We start from the raw sequence: 20,484 nt of genomic DNA on the forward strand, positions 1-20,484 counted from the left end.
GGGCTGGCAGAGGAAGCGGAAGGAGCAAGTGGCTAGGACCGTGCCCTCGGTGCATGTAGCGGCGCGCTGCCAGGCCTACAGGACATTGGCCCAGATTTACTAATCCTGTTGGCGGTGTCCTAGACCTGCACCAGATCTCAGGCTGGAGGATAAATCTGCTGCGGGGACAGAAGCTTTTCCCAGACTCTCTAGCAATTATTGATTGGCTTACCTTGAGACAGACACAATTGTGGTGCAATTTTGGCACAAAATGGCACCTCTTAGGTCTGCCCCCTTTCCCTTTAAGCTTCACCCCTTTCCGATTGTCAAGCATGGCAGAGAAAAGTGTAGAAACCCTAGATGCCTCAAATTGCGTGACTTTTTAGATAGAGATTTGGCACTAATACATCTGCGCCATTGTACCAGGTTTAACTGTGAATTTCCCAGTAACGGATTCCTTTTAAGGCATTTATTATCAGGATCGTCCTAATACCGAATCCTAGTTAGTGATGGAGGAAATCTCTACTGGTCCTTTTTTCTACTGTTCGTTTTTTTTGTCGTCTGTGCTCCTCCAAGCCAGATGTGCAGATGGCCATACTTAGGGCTCATTAAGATGACTGTATCCGTTTTGCAGTCCGCAAATTGCGGATCCACAAAGCACGGATACCAGCCAGCCCTGTGATAGAAATGCCTTTTTCTTGTCCACAATTGCGGATATCCTTTTTGCGGGGGCCACAGAACGGAAGTTTTCTATATTGTGCCATTCCTTTTATTATTCCTGCTAGAAGTTATGAATGAATTACTAGTAGTTTGCACTGAAGGTCCAGATGGGTGTTACCAGTTGCGGGGGTGTCCTTTTTATATAGTCTGTCACTGACAGCACTGATTGGGTACTGTCAGACTGTGCACGGACACACTCCTAACGGGTAACACCCATCTGGACCTTCAGTGCAAACTAGAAGTAATTCATTCATAACTTCTAGCGGGAATAAGAAGGGAATGGCACAACAGGCCCTCTTTGAAGGAAGAAAACGTCTCTTTAGATTTATGCTAGTTTCTACCCAGCGCAGGTATATCGGCTCCTTTATTTCTTGTGCTCCCATTGCATACTCTCCAGATCAGCGCCATCCCTTCTTTCCATGAAATAACCTCCTTGCTTTGCTTTAATGTACATTGCCTCATTGTGTCTTCACGTTCTCCTGTGTGGATAGATGTTAACTCTCTAATATCTCTCTATGCCTTGCCCATTAATCTCTCGTGTCTAACAAGTGTTTTGCTTCTTCTTCTTCTTCTTTTTATTTGCTCTTGTGTTATTGTGACTCTCTAGTTCTAGATCGTTTTACTGTATTTTATGTTTGTATCTACATTTATTTTGCATGCGTAACGTGGCTTTGCCTGGATATTCTGTTTGGTAAGTTCAGAAGTTTAAGTGTCCAATGCTTCTACATCTTGAGATGCCTTGCTCTGGTCTTCTTCTTCTTTGTCCTCTTTAGGACAGTTTCTTTTTTTTGTTTCTTCCATTCTCTGCACTTAACATGCTTTCTAACACTCTTTATATAAATGTATACGCCTTGTACGTTCCTAGAAGGGGCGGTAAGTATGATGGCGTACTAGAAGAAGGATTCGGATGGCTGTCATTCTGATCTGTCATACTGTGCGCTCATTTGACGTATCTGAATATTTGTTTTCCACATTTTTACAGCAACAGCTTGCGCAACTCCAGAAGGAGAAGTCCGAGATCCTGAAGAATTTGGCACTTTACTACTTCACGTTTGTGGATGTTATGGAATTTAAGGTGAGTTTCGGGCTCGGACTCGTACCCAATAGCAGTGGCTCTTGTTGAGCATCTTGAACAGGGCAAATGTGTGGCCTTCGGGGAATTTTTCAAATTATTTATATGTATTTTTATTTTTTTGTTATTGTGTCCTATTTATTTTGGGCTTTTTTCAGTTGTTCTTTATTAAAAATTCACGGTGACTTTAATAATTAGGCTCCTGATAAATCCGCTCCCTATACGATTGTATGGTAGTACATGATGTAAAGCTGGCCGTACACATTCAGTAGCTGTTGTTTGGCCGTCAGCTCTCCTGACAACGCCATACACGTACAGTTTAGCAGATGGTGTATGTGTTGTCAGTGAAGAGAAAGCTGCCACCAAACACTTCTGGCGGCTGCTTATCTCTTTGGTGAAAATATTCAGTTCCTCCGACGATCCTTCTCTCCCCCCAGCATTATTTGTCCGGGGAGAGTCGGGAGCCCTCCACACATATTAGACTGTCAGCCCAACCCGAGAATACTTGGTTCGGCTGACAGTACGCTAATGTATATGGATGGGGCCTTTACTCAGGACCAGAAAAAGAAGTGTAGCAATGTATTATATTGACATGGAAATGTAGCAGGGAATCCTCACCTTAAGAATCCTGAATATTAAAGGGGATTTCTGGGATTTTAATATTGATGACCTATCAGTCAGGATAGTTCATCAATGCCAGATCAATGGGGGTCCGACACCCAGCACCCCCGCCGATCATCTGTGGGAAGAGAAGACCGCGCTCCATGCGAACGCAGCCTTCCCGTCATTGTTAACCTGCTCGCCGTCAAGCAGGAAGGAGCCGTCCCATAGAAGTGAATGGGACGGCTTGTAGTTACACCTGCTCAACGCTGCGATGTCGCCGGCGAGCGGGTACATAAAGAAGGGGAAGGCAGCACTCGCACGAACTGCAGCCTTCTCTTCAACCAGCTGATCGGCAGAGTGCCAGGTGTCGGACCCCCACTGATCTGATATTGACGACCTATCCTGAGAATAGGTCATCAAAATCCCAGAAAACCCCATTAACATGGAGGGACCAGCACTGTGAATGATGAGTCTCTCCACATCGACCACTAGTGTACCCATAGCCAGGCTCGGACTGGACCACAGGGGAATCCCCCGGTGGGCCCCTGAGCAAGGTTGGCCCCTAGTCTCCCACCCCCTGCACCAGTGGCACATAACACATTAGAGTTAGTACACTACATACATATATTCAATGTACAGCACCTCAACCAGCTTATGTTCATATAAAAAACTTGTTAGATTATTTATTATATTTGAATGTATTCGTACGGTGGGCCCCCAAAATAAATGTTACTGGTGGTCCCTAGGTACCCCAGTCCGACACTGCCCATAGCTGCAGACTGGATGAAATTTAAATGTAAAATGATGCCGATTTTTCCAACTGCAATGCCACAGCCACAGATCTACAGGGTATAATCCCCCAACACAGATTCTACTGACAAATGCTGCAGACTTCTAGAAGACCTGTTGCCTCTCCAGACATGTCTGTGTTAGCAATTACTTGCATTCCCCATGTTATAACAATTCTGAAGCATCTATTCTTATAAGTCTATCATGTGCCATTATTCTGTTATTCCTGCTAGAAGTTAGGAATGAATTACCAGCAGCTTTCAATAAAGGTCCAGCTGGGTGTTACCAGTTGTGGGGGTGTCCCTGCACAGTCTGACACTGGCAGCTCTGATTGGATAGTATCAGACTGTCTCAGACACCCCCCAACTGTTAACACCCAGATGAACTTTTATTGCAGACGGCTGGCAATTTATTCATAACTTCTATGAGGAATAATAAAGGAATGGCGCAACATAGTCATAAGAATGGATGCTATTACATAGGGAATGCAAGTAGTTCCTAAAGCAGGAAGGGTAGGCGACAGGTCCGTTTCTGCTGCAGATTTGTTTCCCTAGTGTGTGGATGGTACACTTTGCTGGTACAGTAAAAATGTTGCAGATTTTCTGTCCGCAATTCCATGGTGGAAAATTTGCAGCATGTCCGTCATATGTGAGCATACTCTTAGGCCTCATGCGCACAACCATATGTATTTTGTGGTCCGCAAACTGCGGATACCGGCCGTGTGCATCCTGCAGTTTCAGCGGGCCCTGATGTCAAAATGCCTATTCTTGTCGGCAGAGCGGGCTGGGATAGGACATGCAGACTTAGAGATGAGAACAGCGACCCCATTGAAATGAACGGGTCCGCATCCAATATGTAGAAAATGCGGAAAAGAAATACAGTTGAGCACATGAGGCCTTATATAGTGCAGTATATGGCACTTTCTACAGTCAGTCCTGGCGCAGCTTACACGTCTCGTCATCGGTCCCTGTGATGTGAGGTGCACTCGGCATAATTCCCAGGTCTCCTGTCTTTAGCTAGGAGTGGACTGTGATTACAAGTCATTATTCTATTTTTTTTTCCTTTTCAGGATCATGTCTGTGAACTGCTCAACACTATTGATGTGTGTCAAGTTTTCTTTGATATTGTAAGTATAAAAGATTTTAGATGACAGCGCACATGTAGCTGGATGATAGATATTTGTGTCATCATCTAGTATAGGTTGCCGCCCCTGTGTGTAAGTGAAGAAGCAACAATAAGAGATCAAAATGAATTTGATTGTAAAAAAAAAAAAATAACCATAATCCTGTTTACAGAAATAGAATAAATCAGTGCATCCTGCATGGTAGAGCCAAAAGGCGGTGCACGTCGTCATAACCCCTGCGTCCCTCATTCAGCATGAATGAGTGGAGCATCAGGGCATTTCATGTGCGATTCAGCTCAGAGCTAGGGCTTTTTCTTTAGATCCAGTGACTTACCGGCTCTCTCTAGGGACTTTGGCCTAGCAATGATCCCGGTGACGTCACCGGCACTAATGGGCGCTGCCCTAATCTGTAAAATCGCTATAGACTGCCCATTAGTGCTAGTGATGTCACTGGGATCACTGCTAGGCCGAAGCCTCCGCCTACCAGTGAGAATGTAAGCAAAACAGCGATTCAGGGCAAGGGGGAGCATCGGAGCGGGAAATGCTCCATTGTGCTACGCATTCATGCTAAATGAGTGAAGAATGGGTTATGTCAGGGTTCGGCTCTGAACCCGTCCAAGCCCTTTAAAGGGAAAGTCACACAGGCATAGCAGCATTCTATATAAATGTACAATATATAATCTATATATAAACTCATACTGCATAAAATATCAAAATATACCTGGGCCCATCCGCCAACAGCTAGGTTTACCTTAGAGGTATTCCAGGTATTTAATACCGATGGCCTGTCCTCAGGATAGGTTATCAGTATCTAACCAATGGGGGTCTGACTCCAAAATCAGCAGTTTGAGGAGGCCGTGGTGCTCCGCCATCCTCACAGCTTAGCAAGCACAGTGCCTTACATCAGCTCAGGCCTTTTCACTTGAATGGGACTGAGCTGTGCCTTAGACCATGTGACCGATGAATGCAATGTCGCTGACCTTAGAAGACCACGGAGCGCCACTGCCTTTTAAACAGCTGCTCGGCGGGGGTGCCAGGAGTTGGGCCCATACTGATCCTGAGGATAGGTCATCAGCATTAAACTTCTGGACAACCCCTTTAATACTGTGGGTTCTTAACATGGGAGAATTTTGTCTAGATTGAGAGGACCCATAAACCTGATCTTTCCGAAAACACTGAGATTGCCTGTATTTTGAATGTGTTCAGTGGGATTTATTAAAACAAGGATGAGTGGAGTAGATTCCCCTTTAGCTTTTTTTTTTTCCTGCACAGCAGCACTCAAGCTGCACCCCAATAAATGTCTAATCGCTGAGAATGTGGGTCCTGTGTTCACCTCTCGAGAATGTGGGTCCTGTGTTCACCTCTCGAGAATGTGGGTCCTGTGTTCACCTCCCGAGAATGTGGGTCCTGTGTTCACCTCTCCTTCCTACTGCAGCCCTGCACTGAGGATGGGCTTGAACGGAGCAGCATCTGGACCTGCACACCGCCACTCTATTTGGCTCTATCAGACTGATGGAGAAAGCTGAGCATGTCCTCTGTTTCTCTTGGGGCAGGTTCATACTATGCTTCCAGGAAACGCCTAACCATCAGAACACCTATATATTTTCCCAGATAATGTATCATTACAATAAAAGGACTCAAAAAGAGTAATCAATCAATTCGCAAGGCTCGGGGAACCTTATTTACTACATCTAGATGGTCATATGGCGACATTATGTCACAACTTGGTCTGTATTTTGAATAATACTTTTGCACGTGCTCATATTTATATTATTTATATATAGAGTCTAGATTTCGCATAATCTTTAGTTATACTCTGCAATTATGCACATAATTATGCACACCAATTGCTAATATTTTGCTTAGAATTATTTCTCTACCTGTTATCCTGGGGTTCTACTGTGTATAACCACTGATTACAGTGCTCGAATAATTTAATTATGTTCTATCTAATATTAAATATTTGAGTTTTATAATCGGTGTGCAGTGCACACATCCCTCTTGTAATTATTTTAATGTTTGATAGGTTTTTGTATGTGTGTGTGTATATATGTGTGTGTGTGTGTGACACACACACACACACACACACACACACGGGAGGGGACAACCAGGAGCTGGAATGGAAGGAACTTCATAGAGTGAGTGGGTTTTTTATTTTATATTTTAACACAATCCTGCCTAAAAAAAGATCCTCAAATATCTTATTTGTTTTTTTTTTAACAATACACTGCGTGCAGAATTATTAGGCAAATGAGTATTTTGACCACATCATCCTCTTTATGCATGTTGTCTTACTCCAAGCTGTATAGGCTCGAAAGCCTACTACCAATTAAGCATATTAGGTGATGTGCATCTCTGTAATGAGAAGGGCTATGGTCTAATGACATCAACACCCTATATTAGGTGTGCATAATTATTAGGCAACTTCCTTTCCTTTGGCAAAATGGGTCAAAAGAAGGACTTGACAGGCTCAGAAAAGTCAAAAATAGTGAGATATCTTGCAGAGGGATGCAGCACTCTTAAAATTGCAAAGCTTCTGAAGCGTGATCATCGAACAATCAAGCGTTTCATTCAAAATAGTCAACAGGGTCGCAAGAAGCGTGTGGAAAAATCAAGGCGCAAAATAACTGCCCATGAACTGAGAAAAGTCAAGCGTGCAGCTGCCAAGATGCCACTTGCCACCAGTTTGGCCATATTTCAGAGCTGCAACATCACTGGAGTGCCCAAAAGCACAAGGTGTGCAATACTCAGAGACATGGCCAAGGTAAGAAAGGCTGAAAGACGACCACCACTGAACAAGACACACAAGCTGAAACGTCAAGACTGGGCCAAGAAATATCTCAAAGACTGATTTTTCTAAGGTTTTATGGACTGATGAAATGAGAGTGAGTCTTGATGGGCCAGATGGATGGGCCCGTGGCTGGATTGGTAAAGGGCAGAGAGCTCCAGTCCGACTCAGACGCCAGCAATGTGGAGGTGGAGTACTGGTTTGGGCTGGTATCATCAAAGATGAGCTTGTGGGGCCTTTTCGGGTTGAGGATGGAGTCAAGCTCAACTCCCAGTCCTACTGCCAGTTTCTGGAAGACACCTTCTTCAAGCAGTGGTACAGGAAGAAGTCTGCATCCTTCAAGAAAAACATGATTTTCATGCAGGACAATGCTCCATCACACGCGTCCAAGTACTCCACAGCGTGGCTGGCAAGAAAGGGTATAAAAGAAGAAAATCTAATGACATGGCCTCCTTGTTCACCTGATCTGAACCCCATTGAGAACCTGTGGTCCATCATCAAATGTGAGATTTACAAGGAGGGAAAACAGTACACCTCTCTGAACAGTGTCTGGGAGGCTGTGGTTGCTGCTGCACGCAATGTTGATGGTGAACAGATCAAAACACTGACAGAATCCATGGATGGCAGGCTTTTGAGTGTCCTTGCAAAGAAAGGTGGCTATATTGGTCACTGATTTGTTTTTGTTTTGTTTTTGAATGTCAGAAATGTATATTTGTGAATGTTGAGATGTTATATTGGTTTCACTGGTAAAAATAAATAATTGAAATGGGTATATATTAGTTTTTTGTTAAGTTGCCTAATAATTATGCACAGTAATAGTCAACTGCACACACAGATATCCCCCTAAAATAGCTAAAACTAAAAACAAACTAAAAACTACTTCCAAAAATATTCAGCTTTGATATTAATGAGTTTTTTGGGTTCATTGAGAACATGGTTGTTGTTCAATAATAAAATTAATCCTCAAAAATACAACTTGCCTAATAATTCTGCACTCCCTGTATATGTATATATTGTGGCACAGTGAAGGGTATGGACTGGGAAAACAGGTATTTTCCTCCCAGTGTGTGCTGCTGGGCTGATTTGCAGCCAGATGGGGTCAAACACCGGACTGGATTTTAAGTGCCGGTCCGGGTTTTGACAGCACCTAGCTGTCCTTCAAAGACAGCTGTGCTCAGCAGCAAAGGGTGTGTGTGCTGGCATCTGAGGCTTGTGCCGTGCTGCAGGGCTGAGACCCATGTTTAGAGGAAACAGGCCCCCTAAAAGCCTGCTATGGACTGCTGGAGATAGCAAATATCACCTTGTTGGCAGTTCTATGTGGGCTTTCCATTGTGTGTGAACTAACACCAAGACTGCAAAGTGATGTTTTGTTTTTGCCTTATGTGTGAATAAACACAGAAGTTTGATTTAAGAACTGGTAATTTGCCTCTGTACTGCGTCCGCATACCCTGTCTATCAGAGCGAATCCCCGCAATTGGTGGAGTATGTGTGCATGCGCAGAGAGGCTGGTGTAAACGCCGAAATATTTTTGTTTTCGGGTACGGCTGGATGTCCTGGATTAAACCAGCTAAATTCAAACCTGTGTCACGTGACAAAATGGAGGCTGTAATGAAAGCTCTCGTGTAGGCTAACCAACACCACCAAGAAACAAACCAGCTGCTGTTACAACATGTGATGGCTTTACAGATGGCAGGAGCGTTCCAGAGTGTCCATGATGTCCAGAAAGCAGTCCGTGCGGCGATCCCCAAGATGACACCCTCAAATGACACCGAAACCTACCTGGCGATTTACGAGAAGGTGGCCACAAGGGAGAATCTACCCCAAGATCATTGGGCTAAGTTCGTTGCTCTGTTCCTGGCATCCGATTCCCAGCGGGTGTATTTCGACTTGCCGGACGATCAAGCGGCTGACTACCAGAAAGTCATGGGTGAGATTCTGGCAAGACTGGGGGTGAATGTGTTGGTTTGGGCCCAGCGGGTGCATCACTGGGGGTTCAAACCCTGCTGAGCCCGTGAGACCCCAGTATTACAACTTACTTCACCTCTTGCAAAAGTGGCTACAGCCTAACGTGATGAGCCCCACTGCTATTCTGGATCGTCTGTTAGCTGATATGTTCTGGAGGGCTTTGCCACCACCTTTCCAGCACTGGATCGGCCAGTTGTCTCCTGGCAATGCCTTTGAGATGGTGGACCTGGTGGAATGCTATGAGGCTAACGGGTATCTAAAGGGGGGTTCTTTCGGGAGGGGGCCAGTCAAACCCCGGAAATCTACACCCCAGGCCCGGAGGTTTGAGCCGATAAAACGCGCCCAGGATGTACCCACTGCAGACCTGGCTCCGATAGTCTGCTGGCCATGTAAGGGTTAACTGTCCCCATCGGGTTGAGCCCATGGACACTAACTATGGCTACCGTCAGTCGCTATATGACAGGAAGCTGTGTGAAGCAGGTACCCCAGAAACTCTAAATCACTTGTGCCAGGTGAAAGTGGGAGACACTCGTGCAGAGGCCCTGCTGGACTCAGGGAGTCTGGTGTCCCTAGTAAGGGCTACCCTGGTACGGTCCGCTGAGTATACTGGCCGGAGAGTTGGGGTCATGTGCATTTATGGAGACTTAAAAGACTATCCCACCGCCTGGTGTCTCTAACCGGCAGGTGGACTCACGAAGTGGCAGTTGCCACAAACTTACACTACGAACTTATAATCGAGAGAGACTTCCCGGGACTGTGGCCTGCTACGAAAGTAACTGATACCCATGAGACTGGGGTAACACAAGCAGAGTGGCCTTGCTCCGGGGGGAGGCCTGAACCCTAGGAACCCGAGGCGAAGGGCCAGCGGTAGGGATGACTTCCACTTCGGTGGAAGAGGGGGAGACAACCCCACTGAGTGTAATGGTGGGAGGCGTGGAGGACTTGCCACCGGGGCTTGAGCTTGTAGACCTCAATGTCTCCGGGGATAATGTTCGTACAGCACAACACCGGCACCCAACCCTATCCCGAGCCTGGTAAAATGTATTAATAGTAGATGGTGAACCACAACAAGCTGGGGCAGAGTCAGTGTTCCCTCATTCTGTGGTTCATCAGGATATGTTGTATCGGGTAAACCAGCTGCGGGGTGAACCCATTGAGCAGTTGGTGGTACCCCAGGCTTATCTCAAACCTGTTAGTTAGCTCACCAACATGTTCTCGGGGGTCATCTGGGAAGGCAGAAAACATATGACCAGATACTACAAAGGTTTAACTGGCCCAGTGTGTTTAGGGAGGTGGACAAAGTCTGTAAGTCTTGCCCGACCTGCCAGGCAACTAGCCCCCAGCACCTTTTCTGCAGTCCCTTGGTACCTCTCCCGATCATCGAGATATCGTTTGAGCGAATCGATATGGACCTCGTAGGCCCAGTACCGAAGTCCACTAGAGGACTCCAACACATCTTGGTCGTCCTGGACTACGCCACTCGGTACCCAGAGGCGGTGCCACTGCAACATAAATCGGCTTAACTTATAGCTAAGGAGCTAATGGAGATTTTCTCCCGAGGGGGGCTACCTAAAGAGGTTCTGACTGACCAGGGGACCCCTTTTATATCCAAGATCATAAGGGAACTGTAAGTTGCTGCATATCAAGCAGTTACGAACGTCCGTGTACCATCCGCAAACGAACGGTCTGGTAGAGAGGTTTAACAAAACTCTAAAAACTATGTTAAAAATTGTGGCGTCTAAAGATGGGAAGGATTGGGACCTTCTTCTGCCCTATCTCATGTTCTCTGTGCGAGAGGTGCCCCAGGCCTCTCCTGGGTTCTCGTCCTTCGAACTGCTTTATGGCAGACATCATTGTTGTTTGTTGGACGTAGCCAAAGACGCGTGGGAACAGCAACCTACTCCACACAAGTGTCCTTGAGTACGTTACCCAGATGCAAGAAAGGATAGAGACAGTGTTACCTCTTAGGGAGTATATAGAGGCAGCTCAGCAAGCGCAAAGTCGGATCTATAATCGTCAGGCCCGAGTGATCGAGTTTTGGTTCTGGTACCGACCGTGGACAATTAGTTCCTGGCTAGGTGGCAGGGGCCCTACGAGGTACTTGAGAAATTTGGAGAGGTAAATTACAAGGTACACAAGCCAGGGCGGCAAAAGCCGGAGCAGGTTTACCATGTTAATTTACTAAAACCTTGGAAAAGATAGGGAGACCTGTACTGAAGACAGCCCGCGACCGGGTTTTCTAGGGGAAGAGGTTCCGACCCCTCTGTCTGATGCAAGGGAAGCGGTTGCCACAGTAAAAATTGCTGACAGCCTCTCTTCTAAACAGGCTCAGGAGGCCAGGGAGTTCGTTAGTCGAAACACGGATGTGTTCTCGGACCTCCCTGGACGCACATTCGCAATCCAGCATGACATTGTCACTGAGTCTCAGCCAAAAGTCTGGTTAAAACCGTACCGGGTACTCGAGGCTCAGCGACAGGCCATCTCGGAGGAAGTGCGGCTAGACGTCATCGAGGAGTCAAAAAGTGAGTGGGCCAGTCCTATAGTCTTAATACCCAAGCCGGACGGGACGTTACGGTTTTGTAATGATTTTCGTAAGCTGAACAACATATCTAAATTTGATGCATATCCAATGCCCCGGGTGGATAAGCTAATCGAGAAGTTAGGACAAGCACGGTATTTTTTGGTTTTGGACCTCACAAAAGGGTACTGGCAGGTGCCCTTAACGGAGGCTGCCAAAGAGAAAACGGCCTTCATCACGCCTGAGGGGCTGTATCAGTATAAGGTGTTACCCTTTGGTCTGCATGGTGCCCCCGCCACTTTTCAACATCTAATGGACATTGTGCTTCGTCCACATCGGCGGTATGCCTCGGCTTACCTGGATGGTATTGTCATTCACAGTACCGACTGGGAAAGTCACCTGCCCAAAGTACAGGCCGTAGTGGACTCCCTTCGGAAGGCTGGACTAACAGCTAACCCAAAGAAATGTGCGATAGGTTTTGAAGAGACTAAGTACATTGGGCGCGGAGTCATCAAACCCCAAGTAAACAACATAGAGGTGATACGGATTTGGCCCGACCTATCACCTCTAGACAATTAAAGTTGTTCCTGGGGATGCTATTACATGAGGTTTGTCGCCCACTTTGCTATGATAGCCGCGCCATTGACAGGGCTCTTGAAGGGACATAAGTCCGTGATTGTTCACTGGGATGATTGGGCGGAAGAGGCGTTCTCCGCTTTGAAGTTGGCCCCGTGTGGGTCCCTGGTTTTGGTAACGCCAGACTTCAAGCGGGAATTTATAGTACAGACAGATGCCTCTGAAGTAGGCCTCGGTGCTGTACTGTCCCAGGAAGTCAACGGGGAGGAGCATCCCGTTGTCTTCCTCAGCCGTAAGCTCACCCCAGCCGAGACCCGGTACAGTATAGTGGAGAACGAGTGCCTGGCTATCAAGTGGGCACTAGAATCTCTCCGCTATTATTTGTTAGGGAAAAAATTCCGTCTGGTGACTGACCACTCCCCTCTAGTGGATGAGCCAGGCCAATGACAAAAATGCCCGGGTCACCCGATGGTTCCTTTCCCTACAGAACTTTAAATTTACAGTGGAACACAGGGCAGGCCGGTTACAGGGGGTGTAACACTGTCCCTATCCTTTCTTGCATCTGGGTAACGTACTCAAGGACACTTTTTTGTGTGGAGTAGGTTGCTGACACAGTGAAGGGTATGGTGTGGGAAAACAGAGGTATTTTCCATTGTGTGTGAGCTAACACCAAGACTGCGTTTTGTTTTTGCCTTGTGTGTGAATAAACGCGGAAGTTTGATTTAAGAACTGGTAATTTGCCTCTGTACTGCGTCCACATACCCTGTCTACCAGAGCGAATCCCCACAATATACACCCTGTTTTAGACCTATAAGACATGTCAGTGCATCTTATTGGGCGAATACTAATGAGCGATTCCATTACTACTGGAGGACCAGGTACCCCAGGATCTGTAATCCACCATTTCCTGGTCCTCGTCTGCTCACTGTCCTGTGACCTCAAGCTGTGCATGTCGGGTCACAGCGCGGCAGGCTGAACTAGACGAGTATGGATGTGAGGAGCGGTGGTGGTGTCTGGAACAGGAGAGGTAAGTTAATTGTTTTTGTTTGCTCTGAGGTCTGCTTAGGGGTCATTGACATCGGGCTCTGATCTGAGGTCTGCTTGGGGGGCATATTCACATTGGGGCTCTGATCTGAGGTCTGCTTGAGGAGGTCGTTCAAATTTGGGGGTCCTATCCGAGGTCTGCTTGGGAGTCATTTACATTGGGGGCTGAATGGGGGGGTTCTTATTTAAATTGGGGCTGTGGTCTGATTTGGGGGTCTGAGCTGAGGTCTGATGAAAAATATATTTTTTCTTTTCCACCTCTAAAACCTAGATGCGTCTTATGGGCAGGTGCGTCTTAAAGGGTGACAAATAGTGTGTGTGTATATACGTGTGTATGTATATATGTGTGTGTGTGTGTATATATATATATATATATATATATATATATATATATATATATATATATATATATATAATTATAGTACAGACCAAAAGTTTGGACACACCTTCTCATTCAAAGAGTTTTTTCTTTATTTTCATGACTATGAAAATTGTAGATTCACACTGAAGGCATCAAAACTATGAATTAACACATGTGGAATTATATACATAACAAACAAGTGTGAAACAACTGAAAATGTAATATTCTAGGTTCTTCAAAGTAGCCACCTTTTGCTTTGATTACTGCTTTGCACACTCTTGGCATTCTCTTGATGAGCTTCAAGAGGTAGTCCCCTGAAATGGTTTTCACTTCACAGGTGTGCCCTGTCAGGTTTAATAAGTGGGATTTCTTGCCTTATAAATGGGGTTGGGACCATCAGTTGCGTTGAGGAGAAGTCAGGTGGATACACAGCTGATAGTAAGTAAAGAAAAACGAGTGGCCATCATTACTTTAAGAAATGAAGGTCAGTCAGTCAGCCGAAAAATTGGGAAAACTTTGAAAGTAAGGGCTATTTGACCATGAAGGAGAGTGATGGGGTGCTGCGCCAGATGACCTGGCCTCTACAGTCACCGGACCTGAACCCAATCGAGATGGTTTGGGGTGAGCTGGACCGCAGAGTGAAGGCAAAAGGGCCAACAAGTGCTAAGCATCTCTGGGAACTCCTTCAAGACTGTTGGAAGACCATTTCAGGGGACTACCTCTTGAAGCTCATCAAGAGAATGCCAAGAGTGTGCAAAGCAGTAATCAAAGCAAAAGGTGGCTACTTTGAAGAACCTAGAATATGACATATTTTCAGTTGTTTCACACTTGTTTGTTATGTATATAATTCCACATGTGTTAATTCATAGTTTTGATGCCTTCATAGTCATGAAAATAAAGAAAACTCTTTGAATGAGAAGGTGTGTCCAAACTTTTGGTCTGTACTGTATATATATTTAATTATTTTTTATTTTATTTTTTTATTACACCTATGTCTTTTTAGGCAGGACTGTATTTAAAATATAAAATAAGAAACCATTCACCTTATGAAACTCTTTCCACTCCAGCGTCATAGCTCCTGGTTGTCCCCGCCAAAACAGAAGTGACGGGGATCCATTTTTAGTCATGACTGCAGTCTGAGAGTAAATGATAACTAACACCCCTTTTAAAGATTTCTGATGGATTGGATTCAAAGGGTTTATGACAGGTTTTAAACTTAAAAAATAACGATGTTATTTCTGTATTTTGTTATTTCTCCAGACTGTCAACTTTGATTTAACCAAGAACTACTTAGATTTGATCATAACCTACACTACACTAATGATAATGCTTTCTCGGATTGAAGAAAGAAAAGCAATTATAGGACTGTACAACTATTCTCATGAGATGACTCACGGATCCAGGTACGTAGGTTCCATTGTGCCTATCACCAGACTGCGGGCTGCCCTATGTTTATCTCCTCGGAGACGATCAAAACGGGAAACTCAGATTATAGATTGTAAAAATGATTTGAGATGTTGCGCTATATTCTTTTGTTTGTCATCCCTCCAGTGACCGAGAGTATCCTCGACTTGGACAGATGATCGTAGACTATGAAAATCCTCTAAAAAAGATGATGGAAGAGTTTGTACCCCACAGTAAGGTGAGGATATCCTTGTTAGGGATAGAAATCTGCCTTAAGATTTGTTTTGCTTTCCACATGATTGCTGATTCATAAGGATCGGGAGCGTCACTGTGCACAGTATACAAAGGTTTAAAGGTCTCCGCAGACAGTTGTCCAGAGCAGGTTATTCCTGACTGCACCTGATGAGCGCAGATGGATTACAGTCTGCGGCAGAGAGACTGTCGGCCAGAGGATGGACATTGGCAGGCACTCTGGAGCAGAACTTGTAGGACTTAGAGGCTATGGACAGCTTTGGAGGATTTTTTTTTTATTATTATTGCATTGTACTGATTTTGAACAAAATTTTTTTTCAATTGGTCTTTATTAAAAAAAAATGTCAACAGCTTTTCTCTGTACAGGGTTGAGATTCTCTCTTAGCAGATGAAAGCACAGTTATGCTAAAAATGTAACCCTTCATGACAAAAACTGCTGAATTTTTTTTTTTATAAAGTCCAATTGAAAAAATGATTTTTAGCCCAATGTGAGTAAAATGCAACCATATAAAAAAAAAACGCCCCCTATGGTGTTCATAGCCTTTAAGTATCACAACTGCAGAAGCATTCCAACCTTACTAGGCCTATTAAGACAGGCATTGGAGAGTGGTGACCATAGAGCAAAGTGTTCTCTCCTCAAGCAAAAGTATGTCACAAAAGTGATGAATCTACGTGGTAGGTCAGGATCAGAGAATCAGCCAGATTTTAGGGTACATGGAGCCTCTCCATCAAGGAACAAGCTCTCACCGATTCACAAGTTGGGACTTATATCATGCCAACCTGTAAGCCGCCATAGTTGTGTTGTAGTTGGAAACTAATAAGCCCTCTCCAAAATGCAGTGCAAATGTTTCATGCCTGCTTGGTTTGGGTTTTTCTAAATGCTCAAGAAGTAGATCTCAGGCACATATTCCATCTGCTTTTAATCACATCATTGAACCGTATTTTGCACAATATCGCAATTAATATCTTTTTGTACTGAAACAATATGGTCGTTTCCGATATGAAGGAAGACCAATAGGAATATATGAAGTTGAAGTGGTAAAAAATATATAATCACACAGAGGAAATCAGATTAAATAATTAATTTTATTAACAAATATTACTCAACATGATTAGCAAACCCGAGAATTAAAAAATTAATTAAAAACAAATCGATTGTGGTAATCTGACAACGAGGTAAAGATAATAAAGTGCAAGTGCATAGATCAATAGACGACAGTATAATCACGGCACAACACGTATGGCTGTGAGAGTAACTATTTACATACAATGCCAATAGTGCATTAACAAAGTAGAAAGGTAGAAAATACAAGCAACCTGCCCACCAAAACAAGTAATACCATGTCTAGTATAGACCACCGCCATTCCCTGACGCTCTTGTTGCTCCCCATATGTGTCCAAAATGCTTAGAAAAATTATGTTTTAATATTTGCATATGAGCCTGTAGGAGCAACGGGGGCGTTGCCTTTACACCTCGAGGCTCTGCTCTCTCTGCAACCGCCATGCCCCTGCACTTTGACAGGACCAGGTGTGATGACGTTTTCACTGCCTGGCCCCGTGAATAACGTGCAGAAGGCGTGGCGATTGCAGAGCCTCTAGGAGTAAGGCAATGCCCCCGTTGTTCCTAGACGCTCTATTGCATATATTTGAACATTTTTCTCAGTAATGCGGGCACATATGACCATGGGTCCCACACAGCTGCCAAGCGCACATGGAACAGGTCAGCCAGTTTCATAGCTACAAATCTGCTGACAGATGCACCTTAGGCCTCATGCACACGGCCGTTGTTTGGGTCCGCATCCGAGCCGCCGTTTTTGCGGCTCGGATGCGGACGCATTCACTTCAGTGGGGAAGCAAAAGATGCAGACAGCACTCCGTGTGCTGTCCGAATCCATTGCTCCGTTCCGTGGCCCCGCAAAAAAAATATAGCATGTCCTATTCTTGTCCGTTTTGCGGACAAGAATAGGCATGTCTACAATGGGCCGCCCGTTCCGTTCCGCAAATTGCGGAAGGCACACGGGCGGCTTCCGTTTTTTGTGGATCCGCCGTTTGCGGACCGCAAAAAACGGCACGGTCGTGTGCATGTAGCCTTATGAAAATACAGCAGCCTGTGTGCCTTCATTGAAGTCCTAGATTTGCCCTAATACATTTCGGTATCAAGTGTGTTTTTATTTTTTTCTATTGTATGTTTTTTTTTGTTGCAAGAAACGTCTGTTTCTTTTCGGGGATTTGTTTAATTTTCATCCTGGATTCTCTGTTTCCGTCATTGGGAAATCTAAAATGGAAACGTATTCTGCTCTGTGGTTTCCACATCCACTCTGAAAGTCCGTAATTTCCTCGAGTTGATGAACTTCCTCCTCGCACTTAGTGCAAATCCGAATCCAGCTGTGGAATGAAGTTCTTTTCTGAGCAGATTGAGTTCTCATTAGCCTCCCAGTTTAGAAAACCATTTAACCGCTTCCAGAATGCCAATGTTGGCCCTCAGATGGTACGTTCATTGATGCCACGATTAGAATAGATCCCATATATCTGCCTTCTTATTGCTGTAGGAATACTCCAGCCTCCTGTCTGTAATGCAGAGGTTTACGTTCTCTTTTATGTGTTTTTTTTTTTTTTTTTTCCCTTTTGTTCAGTCTTTGTCAGATGCCCTCATTTCTCTTCACATGGTTTACCCTCGAAGAAACCTTTCAGCAGAACAGTGGAGAAATGCTCAGCTTCTCAGCCTCATCAGTGCCCCGAGTACAATGCTGAACCCTGCGCAGTCCGATACGGTACAGCACTGAAAATAATATCCGTTAGGCTTTTCTGTTGCTTGTGTAGCACCAACATATTCTGCAGCGCTTGTCATCACGTCGGTTTATGCTCAGTGGTCACGTGCCACTCAGAAACATGTCACCACGGAGGATAGTGAATGGCTGCAGCTTTCAACATGACCACGGTCTGCCTTGGCCCTGGAACGCCAAGGGTAGTGGGGTGTTAGACAATCCTTTTAACTTGAAACCATCCTACTGCTGTAGTGTCATGATGTGTAAGGACTCCTACCCTCATCAGGTAACAGATAGTTGTCTATTTATTCATGTGTTTCTAGGAGGAATAACAGAGGAACAGCACAATGGAGATGTCAGCGAAGGTGCTCCAGAATTCTTCTTCCATTTGGAATGCGTTATTTGCTAAAACAGACAAGTCAGGAGTCGTTAACGAGTACCTGTGACTGCTCCAAAAATGAAAAATGCGCACATTAACCCCGAACTGCTTAGGGGGCCGAAAGCAATGTGGTAGCTTCCCTTTTCCTCTTGATTCCTGAGAAATAGACTCCGATATTCTACCTGCCTTGTATGCCGATATACAGTGGTCTGCCACAGAAGCTGCAGCCACAGCCTTACTTCTGGGGTGGACACTTCTTCTAGCCCCTATGCTGTCCAAGTATCACTGGGCAGCTTCAGACTGGTCTGGTCAGCGTAAGTTCCCAAGTCCTGGTTTAGGCTACTTTCACACCAGTGGTTTTGCTGGATCCGTCACGGATCAGCAAAAACGCTTCCGTCACGATAATACAACCGTCTGCATCGGTTATGAACGGATCCGGTTGTATTATCTTTAAAGTAGCCAAGACGGATCTGTCATGAACTCCATTGAAAGTCAACGGGGGACGGGTCCGTTTTCTATCGTGTCCGAGAAAACAGATCCGCCCCCATTGACTTACATTGTGTGTCAGGACAGATCCATCTTGCTTTGCACCACATCGCGGACAGAAAAACTCTGCTTGCAGCGTTATTCTGTCCGCGATGGGGACGCAACTAAATGGAATGGAATGTATTCTGATGCACTCCGTTTCTTCAGTTCAGTTTTGTCCCCATTGACAATGAATGGGGACAAAGCTGAAGCGTTTTCCCCCCGCTATTGAAATCCGTCATAGGAAAGGGAAAGCGCAAGTATGAAAGTAGCCTTATGTCACAAGCCCGTGTACGAAGACTCAATTCCCACCATCACTGTCAGCAGACTGCCCGGACACTATCCAGAGGTGATTGGACAAAATCAGAGCAAAGAAGAAGTCTCCAACCCAAAATTTTGACAGCCTTCCCTCTATTACTGTGTATACAGAAAGAACTGTCAATCACCGATAGCTCCGCCTCCTGGACTTCAAAGCCCAGAATGAGCAGGAAAGTAAATGTATAAAATACAGTTTTCCTGAATCTTTTCCCATAAAACTATATAGCAGTCTGCTCCGCTCCTCCTGCTCTATAACACACTGCCTGCAGCTCAGACACCATGTTCAGCGTGACAGTCCCTTTAAGCTTTGGTCTCCTCCGCAAACCACTGTATATCTGCATATAGCATGCACAATATGGAGCCATATATCTGGAATGAGGGGGGTGGGATCCCCTCCAAAGTAACGCCAAAGTGCTCAGGGGGCTGACTGCAATGTGGTAATGTGCACACTTCATTTTGGCAGGTCCTCTTTAAAGTAGTTGTCCCATGAAAGTAACCCCTATTCTTTAGGAGCTCCCATACATGGAGTCTTTTTTGTTGGTCGTTTTCTCCCAGTTAGGGTACTAGATAAACAGAATAATTAAACCTTTTAGCTTAAATATCTAGATTATATCCTCTAGATTCCCAGATTAGAGGTTTGTCCCTGCGCAGGCCGACACAGGCAGCACTAATTGAACACTGTCGCGCTATGCAGGGAAACTTCATTTATAGACTTCGGCCGGAACAGCCTGCTGGATCGGCAAACGCAAGTGTGAAACAAGCCATAGGAATCTATGCTCCTGAATTTTATTGCATGGGGAATGCAAGTACTTACTAGAACTAGGAATAAGCGAACGTGTGTTTTCAAGTTCGGCGTACAAGGTTCGGGTTATCTAAGAATTCCGTTATGGATTCCGCTACCACGGACCATAGGTTATGGTTCTTGGTATCAGAATCCATAACTGAATTGTTAGATAACCCGAACCTTATACGCCGAACTTTAAAGTACAAGTTTGCTCATCCCGAACTATAAGGCCTCATGCACACGGCCTTTGCCAGACCGTGTCCATATTGCGGGTGGCCCGCAAACAGCAGGTCCGCAATATCCGGGCACCGCCGTTTGTGCACTGCATCATGGATTCTGACCCATTCACTTGAATGGCTCCACAATCCAGAAGGTGCGGTGGTGTGGAACGGAGTGCGTCCATGGGGTTTCTCTCCGTGCCTCCGCACCGCAAAAAAATAGAACCTATGCGGTGCGGACAGATCACGGACCTATTCAACTTGAATGGGTCTGAATCCGTCTGCGGCACCCGCACGGATG

The 20,484-nt window shown here is 45.3% G+C and overlaps 1 protein-coding gene across 2 annotated transcripts in view; it reads left to right on the forward strand.

The window, feature by feature from the left end:
- The window catches only part of NCKAP1 (NCK associated protein 1), a 119,209-nt gene that overhangs the window by 40,023 nt on the left and 58,702 nt on the right, over window positions 1-20,484 (forward strand). For both annotated transcript variants that reach the window (XM_040439388.1, XM_040439387.1), the window contains exons 3-7: window positions 1,682-1,774; window positions 4,233-4,289; window positions 14,799-14,941; window positions 15,090-15,180; window positions 17,828-17,965. In XM_040439388.1, coding sequence (XP_040295322.1) covers window positions 1,682-1,774; window positions 4,233-4,289; window positions 14,799-14,941; window positions 15,090-15,180; window positions 17,828-17,965 — 522 coding nt within the window. The remainder of the gene's footprint in view (window positions 1-1,681; window positions 1,775-4,232; window positions 4,290-14,798; window positions 14,942-15,089; window positions 15,181-17,827; window positions 17,966-20,484) is intronic.

Source organism: Bufo bufo, chromosome 7 (genome assembly GCF_905171765.1).
Source record: "Bufo bufo chromosome 7, aBufBuf1.1, whole genome shotgun sequence".
NCBI lineage: Eukaryota > Metazoa > Chordata > Amphibia > Anura > Bufonidae > Bufo > Bufo bufo.